The sequence below is a fragment of the Corella eumyota genome, chromosome 5, assembly GCF_963082875.1.
Source record: "Corella eumyota chromosome 5, kaCorEumy4.1, whole genome shotgun sequence".
Classification (NCBI taxonomy): Eukaryota; Metazoa; Chordata; class Ascidiacea; order Phlebobranchia; family Corellidae; genus Corella; species Corella eumyota.
In genome coordinates, this window is record NC_137494.1 from 14,762,399 (window position 1) to 14,782,943 (window position 20,545).

The 20,545-nt window shown below is 28.4% G+C and overlaps 1 protein-coding gene and 1 non-coding gene across 3 annotated transcripts; both read right to left on the bottom strand.

Moving 5' to 3' along the window:
• Window positions 1-19,673, bottom strand: LOC145753631 (anoctamin-5-like). 2 transcript variants are annotated; one of them, XM_082570041.1, is made up of 26 exons: window positions 19,216-19,673; window positions 16,131-16,363; window positions 15,601-15,675; window positions 15,341-15,412; window positions 11,283-11,456; window positions 10,778-10,996; window positions 10,254-10,358; window positions 9,065-9,172; window positions 8,649-8,767; window positions 8,025-8,162; window positions 6,987-7,101; window positions 6,647-6,707; window positions 6,247-6,467; window positions 5,598-5,780; window positions 5,196-5,232; window positions 4,898-5,067; window positions 4,352-4,470; window positions 3,971-4,092; window positions 3,694-3,814; window positions 3,333-3,417; window positions 3,046-3,138; window positions 2,460-2,569; window positions 2,092-2,197; window positions 1,665-1,815; window positions 1,084-1,198; window positions 1-165 (listed from the first exon to the last, which is right to left on the bottom strand). In XM_082570041.1, the coding sequence occupies exons 1-25, from the start codon at window positions 19,616-19,618 to the stop codon at window positions 1,095-1,097; spliced, it is 3,444 nt and encodes a 1,147-aa protein (XP_082426167.1). In that variant the 5' UTR covers window positions 19,619-19,673; the 3' UTR covers window positions 1-165; window positions 1,084-1,094. The 2 variants fall into 2 exon arrangements, with proteins under 2 accessions (XP_082426167.1, XP_082426168.1); XM_082570042.1 differs by lacking the exons at window positions 1-165; window positions 8,025-8,162 and adding an exon at window positions 7,599-7,733 and having other exon boundaries at window positions 678-1,198.
• Window positions 2,614-2,687, bottom strand: Trnar-ucu (transfer RNA arginine (anticodon UCU)). The gene has a single exon. It is a non-coding gene; the product is annotated as a tRNA-Arg (tRNA).
• Window positions 19,674-20,545: the final 872 nt, after the last annotated feature.

The following is a 20,545-nucleotide window of genomic DNA, read 5'->3' on the forward strand; positions in this document are numbered from 1 at the left end:
GTTTACGGAATTCTCTTAAACAACATTGGTGCGTGGTATCAACGCAAATCACGATACAGCGAAGCGGTTTCCAAGTTCACCGAGGCAATCGAAGCTTACAAACAAGCTACTGATTGGGCAAATGATGAAGGAAAACAAAGTAATATCACAGTTGCTGAAAATAATCTAAAAGTTTGCAAAAAAAAGTTAAGCAAATAAAATTCCATTTAAATTTAAAACCAAGTAAAATTTAACAAATCAGTTATTTTAAATAAAACAACGCCAACTATTTTAAATGTGTTACAAATCATGGTCCATACAAGTACAATACTAAAACCAAGTTTAACATATTGTTAAAGATCGTTTTGTTTAAATATTGTTTTTTTGTACATTACCATTAAGTATAATTGCTTGTTTAATTATTGTTTTAAAATATCAATTGATGTTGTTTTGATATCCACTAATATTTAGTGATTATTGCTTGCGCGTAGTTATGCTTGAATAAATTAAAAAATTAAACTTTGTCCTCAATTGTTACAATGAAGAGTTAAACATTATTTAAAATTAAATTTAACAAAATTCATATAACTTAAACAAATAAAAAACTTAAAAAAAAAAATACCAAGATATAAGTAAAGTAAAATGTCATGAAATGTTATATTTCATTTTAACCAAAAGTATAAGCAAATGTAATTTTTATTAAATGAAATTTTATGAACATTATTAAAGTGAATAAAAACATCAAATAAAACATATTTCTCCTTTTAAATATGTTAACATCACTGTTGCGATACCCAACAGTGCTTTTGATCAGTTAATTTGTGTTAAGAGTTAGTAATTAATACTGCAATTTAAACTAAGGTACTATTTTCTATAAGATCTAAAATTACTTAAAAAACTTACAATTCTAACACAGTTAAATTCTACCGACACAGTTCTTTGGATGGATTAAAAAAAAAATTAAAATCTTAAACGGATCGTCTTGATAATAATAAAAATAAATGCCCACAATATGTCATTAAATAAGATATTAAGTTTAATATGAAGCGTAACAGGTATTTATATAGGAAGCAGATGAACTTATTGTATTTATTTGTTGCATACTTAATTAAATGTTAACGAGGAGACGTTTTTTCGTCGATAACTTGAAAATTTGAAGTTGATTTTGGTTGGTCCGTTTTAGTTGGGGTTATAAAAGGAGATCTTTCCCCTTCATTATCTTTAAACAAAATAGGAATATTAACATTTTTTAATCTATATAATAATAAAGCTTGGTGGACAATCTCTTATATAGGTCCGTTTAAGGCTTACAAAGTACATAAAACTGGCGTTTTGGGTACGCGGGTAAATTATTGCAGCGGGCACATATTAGTTGAGAGTTGCGACCATATTACTGTGGGGCTAGCTATCGACTGGTTTTTAATGCAAAGACGATTTTAGTAAAAGAAAGCCGATTGAGTTTAGTAAAGAAGGACCCAAATTTTGTTTTACTGCTACCTGTACTATTGCCTTTAATAAAAAGTTACGTAAATTAACGAAAAGTTAAATATAGCTTAACAAAAATAAGTTTTTAAAGTGAAGCAAAACATCAATAATATTTAAAAAAAAAAACTTAGGTGTTAGATAATATAAAATATAAAATAACACAATCACCAAAATTGCCCAAGTTAAATAAAAGTTTTTACCTTTTGAGAATTGCTGCATCAACTTTTGTTTTTCAGCCTTTAACAACATTGTTTGAACGAGATAATGTTCGCGTTTAATTTTCTCTTTTAACTTCCGTGGTCGATCGGGAATTAGTTTATCCAGCAAACTTTTAAGGAAGAACACAACATGCTGAAACAAAAACATTGTTTATTGAGAATGAAAAAACTTAATTTTTTAAGTTATAAGACCAGATATTCTAGGTTTGATTTCCAACGTTGCCAAAGTGACAAATATTGTTTTTTTTTTATATAAACTACATTAAACAGGTTAATTACTATTTAATCAGGCTAACAATAAGTTAATAGCTATCTTGTGTAATCTAAAACATTCACAACTTGAGTCTTATTAAGTGTAATTAAAGTTGTGCTTTTAATTAACATTTAGCAATGTTTTAAACAGTGTTACCTCCATAACTATAACGAATGCGAGCCGAGCAGCGAAAACATGCCAATACTGAATGGTGAGCGCATAAGGCGGGTTCGAACCCGGTGGAGACCGGTAATCTTTATATCTAGAACAAGTAAAAATATGTCAAAAATTTTGGAAGTTATCTTTCTAATATTGCTGTCCACCGTCGACTTTAAATTTAGGTTAAGACACTTGGCTTCACAACAGAAGGTCATAAGTTGGCTTCACAACAGAAGGTCAAAGCTTCACAACAGAAGGTCATAACTTTATTCCAATCTAGCAAGGTCAATTTGAGACTGGGTCAGGGTAACAAATGTTACACTGTGTTTAAGCTGAAAAAAGTTGGAAAAAAAACTATTAACTACCTGCATATTGTAATATTGCCTTCGCCTGGAAATGGGTCTTTAACTCTTGGACTGCTTATCGTTGAAAAATCGTCCGTATCAAAGTAGGAAAGACTATAATTTGTAAAGCCCTACAATAAAAAAAAAATTAAAAAATTAAAAAAAATTAAAAATGCATCCCTGCCGGGACTCGAACCCGGAACCTCTGGATTAGAAGTCCAGCGCGCTAATCCATTGCGCCACAGAGACGACGAGCAACTACAGCGAAAAATCGCAACACAGTGGCAGTAGACATATACATTGGATAAATCGCGGGTAGTTATAAAATTTAAATACAAAAGTTAGACCCTTTAGAAGTTGGTAAATTTTTGTAATTGAATAACTATAATTTTTAAACAAGTTTAGATATTTAAAAATAATAATTTTTAAGTAAAAATACGTTACCGGTTTAAATATAATTGACTTCTGAGAGCATGAAATAAAGATCAAAATATATTTTATAATTCAACAAATTTTACATAAAAAAAAACTATAAAAATTGTATTAAAAATCAGTTTATAAAATTTTAGATCCGCTTAGTTATGTTTTTATTGTATAAGTATAATACCTGTAAAGTAGATTGTCCATATACGTTAAGCGAGTAAGTGTAATAATATACTAGTTTGGGTATGGCCTCTGATGTTATAGCTATAGTAAACGCCTGTTAAAATAACATTGGGTTTTAAAGTAACTTCTATACAAAAACAAACTTTTATTGAATCAAGTGAAAATTATACGAAAAGTTAGGTATGGGTTAAATTGTTTCATAATGTATTTAAACCGCAATCATTCACAGTAATTAGTAGAAGCTTAAAAAGGCTCAGCTTTAGATAAAAAAATATTAAAAAAACTTACATTTGTAACTACTGCTAAATTTCCAATAAAATCTAGCAAGTAATACCAAGCTCCTATGTCGGAACATTTCTTTGCTAACGGACGCCTGAAATAAAGTAAATTTATCATTTAATTATTATACATAAGTCAGTTTAAAAACCATAATAACTAAGTTATGACATCAGACCACAGTCCGAATGGTTTCGGGTTCGGGCCCTAACAATACCACATTATTGACTCTTAAGCCTGGCGTTTACAGATAGCTGAAAACTGTAACAACAGCACATCTTCTCCAATAAAAATAAAAAAAACTATAAGTTAAAAGTAATATTACGAAAACTTTTACAGGTAAATGTATTATTTCAAGTTAACTTAAACTTACCTAAGTTCGCAAATAAACTTGTTTGCATCCAACCTAATCTCGATAATGTTGTTAACCAAGGCAAGCAGGGGAGCCAATGGGAAAGCTGCTACAAAGAGTGTTGCAAAACCAAACTGAATAACTAAACAAAAATTTAAAAGAAAAGTTGTTAAATATTACTGATACATTTGTAAAAAGCCTTAGTACTTTAAAGCACATTATTTTTCTACTAGAAAAGGCATTTTTTTAGTAATTTTTTACATAGTTTTTGCATATATGTTTAAAATTGTAAACTTACCCATTTCTAAATATTCGTAGAACAACGCCATTGGTTTAGGGGCATTCAAATCATAATCCTGTTCCCATCTGGTATAAGTGTTTTCCTTCGATTCTAGCGAAACTTTACGAGATTTACGAATACTGGAAAAATAAGAATAAATTTAAGACAAAGTCAAAGTAAATCTAAAAGGTGATTTTAATACTAAACTAAAAACGCAACTTTTGGTTATTTTAAAGACGTAAATTTGACCTTATTTATTTAAAAATCAATTTAAAACATATTAAATTTATAACTAGATTGAGGTGACCGTAGTTACTTTAAACATATGCTGTAAAGCAAGACTACTTCAAGCCAATATTAAGATACAAGTAAATTGTTCAAATAGGGCTTTTTATTTACCGGTATTGGTTGATAAGCCAAGGCCAGACAAGTTCTACAACATTGTTCCATAACTGTTTCCCGAACATGATGATAATCAATTGAATCGACAACTCATACATACAACCACCAGCATCACACTAAACATAAATTCAATAAAAGTTTAAACATTGATATAAAAAATATTGATAAGATACTGAATTAGATTAGGTTTTTTTTATCAAACATATTATTTTTAACAAAATAATCAGCAAATTAATTAAAAGTTAGAGTTACCATGCTAACAAGATAGCACATTGCCTTACTACATGGGGTGGTAGGTTGGTTTTCCATTGCTTAAGGGGGTTACAAATGGTATAAACTCCTGCTAAGCCAACACCTTACAACTTAATATTGGGCAACTATAATCTATAACATTTCAAACTGCCGAAGTTAACCCAAAACTGGGTGGGGGTAACTGATGTTACTCTATGTTAAGGCTGTAAAGTTATCTTTTCCACGTCGAGAATAAACAAAAGCCCCTAAAAATCAGCTTAATTTAACAGATAAAAAAAGTTTCAATCTTACCTCGTCCCATCTATATTCAGTAAACAAGTAAGTATACTGAGCCGGGTAGCCTGCAAATGTTCGCTTGAAGAAGGCAATGTAGAATAAATAGGAATAGTAATTTACAAACTGAAAGCAGAACATCTTCCAAGTAAAACTATCTTCGAATTCGATTTGGGTTCGCGGCAATTCTAAAATTATTTAATTTTTAGGGTTAGATATCGGTATAAGCCAGCAAATTATATTTAAAAAAAAGGGGAAAAAATCTTTATTTTTTTATTTTAGAAAAAAAAAAATTTAATTACCCAAGTTAGCTTACCTAGGTTAGTGAGCCAAATGGCAACCCTTTCATAAACCTAAAAAAAAAATAAGTTGTTAAAAATATTTAAGATTAAAGGCAAAAATATTTAATATTGTCTATATAAAATTACTAAAACATTTATTCTAAACTAAAAGTTTATAAATATATATATATAACATTAAACATATTGTTTTATTAATTCTAGGATCAGTAAACACGTCATAACATATAATAAAATCTTAATGTAAACTTTAATATAATTAGCGTGTTTTAAATCAATAATTTAATTTGGTCATTTTTCCCCTTTGCATTATTGTAATATTTATTCTATATCTTTTTATAACTTTTATTAATGCGAAAAGACCTAATTAAAAAGTAGATGTAAAAATGAAATATTAAAAATCTTGTTATAAAACTTACAAAATTTAACATCATGATGATAATTAAAGAAAGTAGTGAAGCAGTTATAGTTGTTAACATCGCTGGAGTAGCAAATGTGCTGACCTCACCCAACCCAGATAAATCCACATTTAAAGCAAATACGGCAGAGATGACGAGTCTGTAGACTATTATAGAGAACACTGCAGCTATAACTACTAACACCTGGCAGAAAATAAAACAATTTTATATTTGAATATAGATTAACGTTTTAAAAAAAGTTAGCATATAAAATTAAAAATTAAATACATAAAAAGCATATAAAAATCTAAAAATTAGGTACATACAAAAACATATAAAAAATCGAAAAAAAATTTGCACAAAAATTTAAAACAAAATTTAAGTATTTTGGTGTAGTGTGGTATATATGGGTCATGACATTAAATTACAACCTTAAAGATTTCGGGTTCAAGCCACACTATTAACCCTTGAGCCCGGTGTTTACAGATAGCTTAAACTCATCACAACAGCACCCTCTTCAATAAAGTATAAAAACCTACCACCTTAAGGTGGTTTATTGTATACCACAGTATATCAAACAAACACATCTTAAAACTAACTTAGTGTAGAAAGAATATTTTAATATTAAAGTCGGACTTTTAAATTAAGAAAATTAAAAAGTTTAACCTACCCAGAAAAATACTGCCACCAATGACATACACGTCCTTGAAAAGCGGAGTTTCGGATCGACGAACGGAATCATATCTCCGGTAATCCGGTTCCGCCTTTCTCCGGTGGCACGAGCCTCAAATTCCGGGCGGATAAGATCTCGATCCTCGTCATAATCGACCAGATCCCAATCGTACGAAAGAGTAAATTGTCGACGTTTCCAGAATTCCAAAAACATTGTAGCTAAATGAAAATAACATAAATATAAAAAATTATTATAAAATGCCTGCGGTAAAAACTAAACCTAAGACACCAAGTGTTAAAAAATTCAAATTCAAATTAATTTTTTTAAAAATGTAAGTTGAAGTAATTAAAGTAATTCTTAAGTAGAAGAAATAAATGTAAAAATGTTGTTAACTTACCCCATAACGACATAAATATTGCGAAGAAGATGGTCGATTCGTTGTCGAACACTTGCGTTATCTAAATAAAATAAAAGTTTTTATTTAATTGAAGTAAAATACATGACATATATTATTAGGAAGTCTGAAGTAGCAGTCATGACATTGCACTACAAGCCAAAAGGTTTTGAGTTTAAGCCGCACCAATGCCACATTATTTGCCAACGAGCCTAGCGTTTACACAAAGCTTATACACGTCCTTTTTAAAAAAAATAAGCAAACCTTTTAACTTGAGGTGACATGGAAAAAAAATAATTTGAACTTGACAAAATCACATTTTAAAAATTGTTTTTTAGCTTACCCTTGCAGCCAAACAAGACGAAGATAGCTTCCAGTACGTACACTCAAAGTCACAAAGAGGACACATTGTAATATTACCAGCGTAAGTAGGGTATGAGCTATCACATACTTCTTGGCTATTAACATATAACAAGTCAAAACAAAAATAAAGTTATTTTACATTTTAAATTAACTTTTAGAAAAAAATTAACTAGTTTTATTATAAAAAAATATTTAATAACAGATATATAATTTTTAAACATTTTAATTTAAATTTTAACCGTTTTAAACACTTAAATAACTTAGAATTAAACCATGCTTGCAAAAAACTACACAACACAAAAATGCTTTCCAAACGTGCAGTAGAATTTTAATTATAATGAGATTTATATAAACTTATAAAAGGAAGCCAAATTACTGATTTTAAGCAAGAATTAAAGGCCGTTCAATTGGTTTAAAATAGTATTTTAAAATGAATAAATAACTTAAGAATAATAATTTTAATTTAAGAAAAAATATTTTTTTAATTTAAGTTTTTTTTTTAGATGTAAAAATTTAGATTATGAAAATGCCCTTATGTATTTTAATGTATTATGATAAATGCTTAATTAGATATAAATTAATTGATACTTACACTGGATGAGTTGTTAATAAAGTAGCTAGACTGTAAATAAATACAATCACCCCAAGTACTGAAGGATAAATCAGCATCTCAGTGTAAAATCCCAACCAAGCGAAATAAATTGCCACTTTTTCGCCCAGGTACTGTCTACAGTGTTACATGAAAAGTGCAAAAATAAGCCGAGTGAAAATAATTGCAACACACAGAAATTGTGATTAGAAAAACGGGTAAATCATGCAAACATAACCGGTCAGGTCATCCCACGCCTGGTAAAACAAGTATTCAGTCATTTCATACCCAAAACTTACACACTAATATAGTGCAATACTTGGGGTACGAATTGACTTGCACGAATTTACCAGGGTTTTTTCATGCAAATTGACAAGGCAAGCGACATCGACAAAATTGGCAAGCATAAACGCATTGACGATTTTCTACCTCGGATTATCAACGATAAATAACGATACGAGTCCATAGATTAATATCACAATACCCAGTAAGGATGGAATTAAAAGCATTTTTATGTAAAAGTCCAAAAACGCAAAATACATAGCAACTTTTTCACCAAAATACAACCTGTTTCCAATATGTATGTAAATGCATGTTTTAAAATAACAAAACTATTAGATATTTTTTTAGAGCTTAAATTAAAGTTAATTTATATATGGTGTTAGTTAAAAAATGAATTTTAAAATAATAAAATTTTTTTAAATGTCTACTAGAAAAAAACACCAAGCTACAAAACATAATGCCATGAGTTCGATCCCCACTGATCTCATGCTGTAGCGCACTTGAGTAGGTGCTATTAACGGTATAAACTGATGAGCCAATACTTAATCAGCAGCTTAAATATCAAACAATTATAATCTATAATATCCCAAACTGGCAAAGGCAACTCGAGACTGGGTCGGAGTAACTGATGTTACTCTATGTTTAGGTTGTGCAGTCGACATTTTTACATCAGTAATAAAAATAAAAGAAATACATTACTTTATATTTAGACAATCATTTAACACCAAGAGTAAATTAAATAAGTTAAATTTAATTTAACCAATAATTTACCTAATAAGATCAAGAGGTTGAAATTTGTACCAGCGACCCCATCTCGCCCATTCCCAGTAAAGAAGTCGTCTCATATTTTCATTCTTCGCCATTTTAGTCTTTGAGCCCGCCTTTCTACCCTGTTTAAAGTAATATCATCCATTAAATTAAGTGTAAAAACGTCATATTATTTATAAACTTAATGTAACTTAAAAATGTAGAGCCTACATGTTTGGTGTAGTGGTAAAAACATTCGGCTTTACCACAAGAGGTCCAAAGTTTGATCCCCGCTGCTTTAATGCTGATATGCCGGCAGCAAAAATTAAATTTAGGACCTCAGCTTTTAACTTTTATAAAACGCTGAAGCATGACAGCATATGGGAATCGAACCCATAACCATATGTTTAACTATAACACATTAATCTTGTACTACTTACTACATGTAAGGGGTAAGCTGCTGTATAAACCCCATCATTAATAAGTTGTGAAATCCCGATATCAATTCTCTTTTCGCCAAACCTTGCTTCACTTAAGATTCGCATCGCCTTTAAAAAACGAAAGTCATATTAAAATGTAGTTTATTATAAATACCATTTAATGGCTGGCCATATGGGCTTCATTCTATTCATCACAATATGGGCCAAGTTGATATATGGCAGTGACAATTAACCCACGCATTACATATGGTAGTTTTTTTTATTCTGAAGGTTATAAACATATGATTGTAAATTCCGTTGTATAGAGATAATGCTGTTTAAAACCTGTTTAAATAAATTGGTCATTTCTTTAACATATTAGTTATTGTGTTGTTTAATATATTGGTTATCGTGTTGTTTAATATATTAGTTATTGTGTTGTTTAATATATTAGTTATTGTGTTGTTTAATATATTAGTTATTGTGTTGTTTAATATATTAGTTATTGTGTTGTTTAATATATTAGTTATTGTGTTGTTTAATATATTAGTTATTGTGTTGTTTAATATAATAGTTATTGTGTTGTTTAATATATTAGTTATTGTGTTGTTTAATATAATAGTTATTGTGTTGTTTAATATATTAGTTATTGTGTTGTTTAATATAATAGTTATTGTGTTGTTTAATATATTAGTTATTGTGTTGTTTAATATATTAGTTATTGTGTTGTTTAATATATTAGTTATTGTGTTGTTTAACATATTAGTTATTGTGTTGTTTAATATAATAGTTATTGTGTTGTTTAATATATTAGTTATTGTGTTGTTTAATATATTAGTTATTGTGTTGTTTAATATATTAGTTATTGTGTTGTTTAATATATTAGTTATTGTGTTGTTTAACATATTAGTTATTGTGTTGTTTAACATATTAGTTATTGTGTTGTTTAACATATTAGTTATTGTGTTGTTTAATATATTAGTTATTGTGTTGTTTAATATATTGGTTATTGCGTTGTTTAATATATTAGTTATTGTGTTGTTTAACATATTAGTTATTGTGTTGTTTAACATATTAGTTATTGTGTTGTTTAATATATTAGTTATTGTGTTGTTTAATATATTAGTTATTGTGTTGTTTAATATATTGGTTATTGCGTTGTTTAATATAATAGTGATGTGTATTGAAGAGAGATATTTTATTCAGTTACCATTCTCGAGCGTTGAGCGTCGTTAAAGAAAGTGGTTTGGTCTTGGATGTTGAAAAAATCAATTTTCTCTTGAGTAAACTCGGCCGTGTAAGAGTCATCTTCTTCCTGAAAAATAATAAAAACAAGTTTTATTTTGTTAAAACAAATCGGTAACAAGATATCAAAAAATTGGCGACCATTTTAATTCAACATGCAAAGTTCTACAAAAGTTTGTAAAATTTGGCGAAATTAAACCTTAAGATAATTTCTATTATAACGTCACTTACAAAATAGCTAGAAAACAAGTCGAGTATATATAACAAAGAATTTTGGGTTTGAGCCACACTAATGCAACATAATCGCGTTTGAGTCCGGCGTTTACAGATAGCTTAAACATGTCATAACCTTTTACAATAAACACATAAAACCCACCAACTTAAGGTAATATGAAGGTATATTCTACCACCGTGAGGTTAAAGCCAGCACCTTATGAGAATATCAAAAAATTAAACGAAAAATGATAATAAAGTTATGATAAAAATTACCCATTTAGCTACTTCGTCCCGTTTTAATCGGCACGGTTTAAGGAAACTTGAACCCAAGTTTTTAAGCCATGTCCAATCACAAATCTCATGCTCTTCGTGGTCTTCCTCAATCTTGTCCTCCTTTAACGGCATTTTCATTTTCATTCTCTCGGCATATTTTAATCTTGTGTCCCATGGAATATGAATTTTAATGAACACTGTCTTTTGGTTTTGTGATTCCTTTAAGAAAATTTATATTTTGTTTAAAAATGACCTTTTTTAAGACTTAAGATTTTTATTTAAAAAGTCAAAAAAAAATTTGTCTAAATTCTTTTTATTAATGGGTGTAGTAGAAAAACGTTTAAAAATATAATTTTTTTATATATATTTTGACATTTTCCTAAAAAAATATTTAAACTAGCCCATACAAATTTTAAAATATTTGTTAGAAATTAAAAATAAAACAATTATAAAATTACGTATTTAAAAAAATATTAATTAAAAAGAAAAAAAATCTAATTTTTACTTCTTTTGGCTCAATTTCCAATTCCAATCCACTTTTAACAAGTTCCCCTTCGAATCGTTCCCGAATTTTGTCTTTTTCTTCTTCATCTTGTCCCCCATCTTTGTCGACTTCATAAGCGAGGATAAAGTCAATATACCTTACACCATCGTTCATTAATAAAGTTTCCCGCGAATTCTAAACAAAAATTGTATTAATTTTTATGTAACTTTATTTTTAATGTAAAGAGGTCAATTGCACAGCCTAAATATAAAGAGACCAACTTTACAGCCTAACTATAAAGTATCTTAAATTTTAAAGCTTAGATTTAGCAATAATCTACTTTAGGAACCTTTAATTTGTAAAATCTAATCAATAAATATTAGATTACACAAAATTTTGGCGTTTTTTATGTAGTTGGTTTTCAAAAAATCTATATTTTAAAAGTAATAGTTACTTTTTAAGTCCGCATATTTGTAGTAGCTTAGGCTACTTGATATAACTATATTCTTTAAAGGTTAAAATCTACTTATTAAGTTTTAAAAACGTTTTGATAAACATTTTAATAGAAGCAAGACCGTTTTATCAGAACAAAAAATTTAAAAAACTTCTTATAAAATATATAATAGCGTAAACTATTTATTTTTTATGTTATAAAACATTTAAAACTAGTTTTTTTAAACTGATTCTACCTCTAATGGTTCTAGTTCAAAGCAATTACAACTGCATATAGTTGAACAAAACTCCACAAAAAAATTTGGTTTAAGAATTTTCTGATTAGAAAAACTGGGCACGGGAAAATACCAATTTCTATTTCCAGTATTTAAGCTCATAATTACTTATTTTAATTAATTTTAACTAACTAAATTTAGGCAAAAAAATCTTAACAACAACAATTTTGAAAACTATTAAAAAACTCAGCCATTTTTTGTCTTTATTGTTATGTCATAACCGACTGTTAAATAATAATAAAAACTTTTTTATTATTTTTTTAATAATTTTAAAAATAATATTTTACAAATAAATCAAATTATAATGAAAATAAAACTTTTTATACTACAAAATTCCAAGTTTTATTTAAAAACATTTTTATAAAATAATTCAAACTTTAAAAACTATCGCTATAACATTTTTTTGGTGAATTAAATCCCTAATAAAGTATATACAAGTATAGATACTTGAGAAAATTACTTGAATCTAAAACGGAAACAATCTAATTTTCAATAACCATAGAATATAACTGCTTGAGTAACATGTATGCATAATATTGTATGTAAGTATATGTAATATGGGTTCAACTAGCGTATAAACAATTACTAGTATCACAAATAAAATAAATATTAAAGTTTATCTATACAGAATGCTTTTAAAATGTGACTCAAACATTTAGTTTAAAAATTTTAAATTTAAAACTGTATTCCTAATTAGCAAAAATTAGATTATTTTTAGCGCGCTATAAAAGCCAAAATCAGCTAATTATTTTAGCTATAACCCAATTATACTAAGTTGTTTTAATTGGTATACATGGTTAAAAAACGCCTTTATAAATAAGTTACAACATAATCTTACTTTAAGCAAAAACGAATCGGTTTTTCGCGACGTTTCAGAAATGGACGAATTCGAAGCCATCGAACCTCTTTCAACGCTATGCGGTAACCCCGTGACGTCATCAGTCACCTTGGTAAATGACGTCATTTCTAAATCACTGGTTTTATCGTCATCATCCATATTTTGTTAAAATTTTAAATATTTTTTGATAAACTTACAATTCCTTTACAATTTTTTGCATATTTCTAAATATTATCAAAATAAAACGATTTTAATTAACATCATTTAATTACCACGACTTAATAAACTAATTACTAAAACTAGCTAAGCTATAAAGACTTAAAACTAGAGCTGTAACAAAACAAACTACAATACAATAGCACAGCTAGAACCTTTATATCTCGCTACTCTTTTCTTATTATTTCCGCCCTATATTCCCAAGCGGCTTGCTTGCCTCCAAGTCTATTCTTTCTTTTAAACTCCAAGAGGAAAATACGTTTTTTTGTTTCGTTTCATTTTTAAGCATTCATTATTTATAAAACAAAGCGTCTGGCATATACCATGCAGCAGTTTTTTGCTATTTATATTGTAATTCAACCGATATAAAACCCTATTTTTATGAGTACATAGTTTAATAGCGAACTGATTGCTTTAAAAATAACAAATTTGCAAAACAAGCTATTAAAACCTAGTCGATGAGCTATTAAAGTTAACTGCCAAAGTGTATTGACTTATTAAAAATTAATAATTCACAAGCTGTACTTACTAGGGGTTTAGAAGCTACATTAAAAAAACACTAGCAATATTAGTAAAACCTTTTTTAAATCATTGCAAACCTTCCATACGGTAACGTAACTTATAACTACCTAATATATTTATGTATTCTACATAAGGTTGTCTAAAATCGATAGCAAATGATATGCATTAATCTAGTACTTCTTACTACCGTCTAGTAGCGATTTCTATTTACACTTTGTAATGGTTTTTCCAAAATAGAAAACAGCTGTTAAATAAACCTGGTTTTGGCGCCGTGCTTTCCAGTAATCGATTGAAAAAAAACTAGACCAAATAAACTAACTCCATCTTTTATTACCTTACTTACCTTATGTTCTGTTTGTAATATATCATAAACTTTGCAAACGAAGACTGCTAAGAAATTATATTTTAAGTGAATAAATTCTAAAGTATTTAACCAGAATGTAACAACTCTTTCGCTAATTTGTAACAATCTCTCAAATTACTAAAGTGCTGAAGTACTACTACAGCTTCAGCTTCTATTAAAACATTATTGAACATTCGCTCGTACTCTTTAATACTGACGTCAATTTGTAAATAGAACAACTTATAGTAATGTAAACACAGGGCCGACCGCAATTACAATCAATTTATTTCTTTAAATATGTTTTGAGTTTCACTTATTTAACTTTTAAGCTAGATCTATTGTATTATATTCGTGTGTTCAACTTGTGTTTGATTTTGGGTTGGAAAATTTATAAAAAATCGATTTTTTTGTTAATTTAGTCAAAGATTTTTCAATATAAAATATGAAATACCAATGTTTGTTTAAAAAATTATTTATTATATTAATATTATTATTGTACACGATTAGGTAATAGCATTAAAAAAACATTTAAGCTATCAGATAAAAATAGATTTAAAATATTGTGAAATCGCGTTTATAAAAATAATTGTCATGTTTAAAATTATTATAATAATATCAAAGTCATGCCTTTTAATTTTTATAAAATTTTTATAATTTTTAAAGGTCATTAAAAGTTATTAAAATTAAAAATTAAAAGTCATGATTATTATAAAATTATTAATTATTATAATTATAAAAATAATGGTTATTAAAAATTTAAAGTCATTTTATGATTACTATATTGTTTTTGTTTCGCAATATATTGTATTATGTAAACAAAATTAAAATACTAAATTTCGATCTCGGCGCTTTTAATTTTTAAGCGAAAAACGTTCGTGCGTTTTCGTCTTAAAATCGAGGCGCTTGATGACGTAGGCTACGCTGCGTTTTCTTTTTTTAAGCTTTTAGTGGACAGTATATGTTGTAGTAGTGAAACGTGTAATAGTTAAGCTGCTTAAACGTTTATATGGAGAAGACTGCAAACTTTTGAACTCTCACAAGGTAATGTTAGTTTTCACCTTATTTTACGATGTACTAAAAGTATATTAAATTGTGTTTTATATCATGTCATAAAATAATAATAAAATATAAGCACCTCTAGTTTGTATATTCTGCAAAAACAACTGATTTTTATAATGTTAAACTTGTACGTTAAAGTTAAACATATATTGTACATAATAGTGTTCGTTTTATTTGCTTAAACTGAATGTGGAATAGCATTTACAACCTTAGTATAAGGTCATTACTTTTATTACTTTGTTATAATAATAAGTTTTTATTTGGGTATTAAATTAACAGTTAGTATCGTTTATGGTGTTTAGGCTAAGAAAACTACGACATGGAAGCAGTGGGAATCGAACCTTAAACCTTATTAAAACAAACATTTCCTTACCTCCTCTCCGTTGTGTTGTCGAAATTTATTTTTCCCCGAACTGTTGGAAACGAATCCAGTTTCTTGATTGTTCTGTAAAGAATAGATTAAGATAGTAATTTTAAAACAACTATTGACGTTTAAAACGTATTATTCGTGTATTTAACATTAGCTTAAATTTAACATTTTTTTAAACAATTTACCAAGGCCCATTCACTTTGTTTTTTAACTTTTTATATAACCTTTATTGGTTTTATAATTTTAAAAAATGAATTTTTTACCTTATTTTCATTTTTCTGATCTTTTTTTAGTTTCCCAGACTCAAAATCGCTATCATAAGCTTTATTGGAATACGTCTGTATAAAAATAATAACAATTTATAAAAATGCTCGTCAAGGCATTTGAGACATAATCAGGGTAACAAATGTTACTCTATATTAAGGCAGTGCAGTTGGCATTCCTACATTAAAGACCGGCAGCGTGGTATGGTGGTCAGAACACTTAGCTTCACTACATGAGGTCCTGGTTTAATCCCCAAAGCTTTCATACTGCATTGCCCTTGTTTAAGGCACTGTAAATGATATGAACTTCTGCAGAGTCAATACTTAATTAGCAGCTTAATTATCAGGCAATTATAATCAATAATATCCCAAACTGCCAAAGTCAACTTGAGACTGGGTCGGGGTAACTTATGTTACTTATGTTTAGACTGTTAAATTGACCCTCCCTCATCAAGTATAAATAAATATAAAAAATAGTAAATCCATTTATGAAGTATGTTAAAAATTAAACTAATTTAAATATTACATACTTGTTCATTATTTTCGTTCATTATATAATCAGGTGGAGGAGTCTTCGGTCTGTTCAAGGAGTTATTAACACCCGGTGAAAGTGGACCAATCAGGGCAGCTCCTGTTATCGCGAAGGCAGCAGTGTGAGTTGTGATTGGAGGAAGATGTCGCGGTGCTGGCTTCTTATATTCGGGGCTGCTAAAAGCGTGGTGTAAGTATTCACCCTCTTGTATATCTAGTTCCCCTACTTTACCTAAAAAATATTTAATTTTATTATAAAATATAACAATTAACTATCTGTTTAACTTAGCAGTTTCTAAAAACAAATACTACTACTTAAAATGAGAGTTTTGCTTAAATTATGAACGTGCTAAATCATGTGATCCACTGGGCTATAAAATACTAAGCACTAACGTAACGAGCATGTTAGGTTTAATATTTACAAACCAAACCACAGCTTGCTGTAAAACACAACTCCCTTTTACAAGTTCTATGCAATATAACCCTGCAAGTTACAACGTTATATTACTACTAAAACACATTTTAAAATGCGACCAAAATTGACCTATCTCGGTGGTATAGGGATCGTATTAAAATGCATTTGCTTTGGTAACTCTTTAATAACTGAAATAGACTTAAACTCTTTGTAGAATTGCGCAAAATTGCCCCTAATTTAAGAAAGAGTTTTTAATATCTCAATACCCTTATTTACCAATGGCGCGAACCAATATTTATCTTTAATTTATAATAAAGGGTGCGTTAATGTTTGTTAGAACAGCGTAAATTTAATCTCTTTGTTTTCCCACTTTATCCTAAGTTGTTAAATCACAAATAAACTCAAAAGTTTGTTGACAAAAATGGTTTAAAATTAATGTAATCTCTTAAAGTGCATATCGCAATAACTAAGTCAATTATGCAAATGCTTAATACGCTGACAACTAATTTACTCAAAATACGCGGCCATTTGAGCCACTACACGTATCAAAAGTAATGCTAAAACCAGTTTTTTGTTAAATGTCAAACTAACTTGCTTAGCTTCACTAACCGTTATTGTTAAATGTCAAACTTTTTAACTAAAAGTTGAGAATAAACGAATCGCTTTTTTACAACATTATAACCGTAATGTTAAGTCTTCACAGACGACTCATTTTGAATAACTGACTTTTCTATAAAAAGGTTAAATTGTTATTTCCGTATTTTGTAATGTTAAACTGTAAAAATTCAAGGGTAATTCGACTTTAATCTAATACCTTTATACGTCTAATATTTTAGGTTACCTATTAGCTCTGTTTTTATAATCTAATTTCTATAAATATTCTATTTCTTCTTTGCCCTTATTAAGTTTATAGTTTAAGTTTTAATATATGATAAATATTACAAATTTCACACTGGTATATTATATAGCCGCGCCTTTTAACATTATACCAACCCAAAATTTAATTTATTTATTTAACAAAACATTTATATGTTGTTGATAAATTAATTGTCGTCGGAAAAATAATTAATCATCGTTTCCGTAAATTTTATGCCAATTAATATTTCTAATTAATGAATTTAAGCCATCACATACTATAGTAGTATATACAACACAAAATTATATTTTACTAATGCTTGCATACTACATGCTTATAATTAATCTGCTGTCTTGTTGTTATATGCCATAACCTCATATGCTGCAAAACTTTTAATAAATAATCCAGTAAAGTTTTGAGAAATTTGAGCTATATCGTGATATGTCTCTGTTGTGTTAAAAGTCGTTTAAAAGACTGCACTACTAGTCGTGATTACTTTGAGTTAATTATTACCAATTATAAGATAGTGCTCTTATATTAATACATTACTGGTCATATTTTATGCTATAACTTTAAAATTAAACAACTGTTGCAAATTTTAAACCAATAAAATAAATTCAAGAACTATAACATGTTTTAAATCATAAAACAAATTTTTGTAATTCCAGTTTTTTAATGTTTATCAAACTGTTTAAGTTGCCATATCTGGTAAGTAAAAAAATTCACAAAACAAAACCCCCAAAAAGATGAAATTTTATATCTAGTTATTGAAAGTTAGTATAATCACAGTAAATTTTAAACGAGCTCTATACGTAGTTTGTTTATTTAGATACCCGCAAAACGATAAAAAATAAGCCCCTGCGGGTTTATAAATTATTTATTTAAAATTTTTTCATACCTATACAATTAAATTATTGACATTCTTAATGATCTATACTAACTGACTGTAAAAACGAAGTTTACCAAATTTAAAAATAAAATCAATTTTAGCATACTTATTTAATTTATAACTAAATTACTAACAACATTTTAAAATAAAAAAATCTAATTTTAAAGTTCCCCAAATGTCTATATTCATAAAATAAACTTACCACATAAAACAATGTTCTAACTTACTTTAACATTACTTAAAATAAAGTCTAACTTTCTTTACAACTACTTAACCTCTTGCGCATAATAGTGAGCGCACTTAAGTGCCGGGTAATTTAAAGTAGACATTATATAAATAACTTTTACGTGTCAGTAAATTCTTAAAACTACTTTTGTTTATGTTTTGAGCTACACACACCCAACCCTTTAAATTATAGCGATACAGTAAACAATATGGAAAGTGTGGTTAAATAATATAAAATTTAAAATATAAATTTCAAGATAAATAAGTTTAAATTTCATTACAATGACTGTTTTTTTATCTTTTTTTGTATATATCTTTTTTTGTATATATCTTTTTTTGTATATATCTTTCTTTTTTTGTCCTTGATGTAGAAAGGTCGACTTCACGACCTAAACATAGAGTAACCTTAGTTCCCCTGACCCAGTCTCGAGTTAACTGTGATAATTTGGAATATTATAGATTATAATTGCCCAATATTTAGGTTGCTGATTAAGTGGCTCGGTAGAAACGGTTTACAGAGTCTTACTATAAGGCGCTACAACATGAGAGCAGTAGGGATCGAACACATGACCCCATGTAGTAAAGCCAAGTGTTCTGACCACGCTAACGGCTATATAAAATTAATCCCAGTATATTACTCTTAAGTTTATACATAAAAGTGTTCATCTATATTTAGGTCTTTTATTTAGATGTACTTACCGTTAACATGTTGTTGTTTCTCAGTTTTAGCTGGCGAGACCCCAGATTTACGTTTCTTCCTTCTTCGCTTACGGGACCTAGTATCAGACCCGGAGGTCACCTCCTGGCTTGACCCGGTCGTGTCCGGAATAGGTAAGTTACGACTTCCAGTTAAACTAAACCCTGGAGGTAAATCAGTTTTAAAAGCTGGGTTGTTGTATTCACGAGGTATTGAATGGACGCTAGAGTCTGCTGAATCCCGCCTATTAGGATTGTAAGTCCTTGTAGAAAGCTCTGTGTTAGGGTCTTGTGTACTTTCATATTGTGCAGCGCCTGGTAACGACGATTGGTTAAATTTTTCGCGGGTTTTTTCGTTGTCTGAGGTGTCTGAGTCATTAAACGTAACACGATTTGTACTTGACATTATATACTTGTGTAATAACAGTGTATATTACCTTAAAACATATATATTTATACGCTAATACATCTAAAGTAAAATAGTATGGTGTTTTAGAAAACAGAAAAAGGCATTTACTAGCGTTTTTATCACTTAAGCTTATGTCTGTTAAAGTAATATAGTATTACATACACTTTCTTTTAAAGTAATATAGTATTACAGTGATTGTGTAAAAGCTATGCGAGCAATGAAAATATACAAAAGTAAAAATATTTATTTACTTTTTTTTGCAAAGTTGTAAACAAACTAATTTTAAAGTTTCTTCTATACCAGGGGCATTTATCCAGGAATGTAATTTAAGTAGCTATAAAAAACCGCAAGTTTACGGTAGAATAAGTTGCTTGTGCAACATTTTATTTATTTTAATTTCAATTTTGTTCTACTATAAAACCAATATCAGGTTCTCGTTTAATTATTAACATTTTTAAACCATAAAATATTTGCCAGTGGTGTAAGCAAATATAATTGACAATAAACCTGCTTTCATTCGTTATAACATTCCTTTTAAATAATATTAAAAAAGTAACTTGATTTTGTATAACTAAATGTTGAAGTATTGATCATTATACCCCTCTTTCTATATAAAATACAGTAATATCTGAATAAATCTTGAATATTTACATATCTATAACGCCTATATTTGTTTATATATAAGTAGTAGACACTTTGGCAAATGTGTTTAAAGTTAAATACCACTTAACTTTCCCCTAATTTTATGTTTACAACTGTAAATAAGTAACGTAACTCGACTACGAATTAAACCCATACTATCTATCCCTAAGGCTGACTACCGCGCTATATATTATTATTCGTTCACAAATACCTCGTCCCAACAATGGATACTATCCGATTGTGATCAAACAAAAGCTAAATCGCTGAACCGAAACTTATACC

Bases quoted from the DNA above. Each gene is read 5' to 3' on its own strand.
- LOC145753631 (XM_082570041.1), bottom strand. From the start codon at position 19,618: ATGTCAAGTACAAATCGTGTTACGTTTAATGACTCAGACACCTCAGAC. The intron at 6,708-6,986 runs GTAAGCTAAAAA...TATTTTATTTAG, and splicing joins CGTCTTGTTTGGCTGCAAGG to ATAACGCAAGTGTTCGACAA. The intron at 4,093-4,351 runs GTAAATAAAAAG...TTATTTTTCCAG, and splicing joins TGGCTTATCAACCAATACCG to TATTCGTAAATCTCGTAAAG.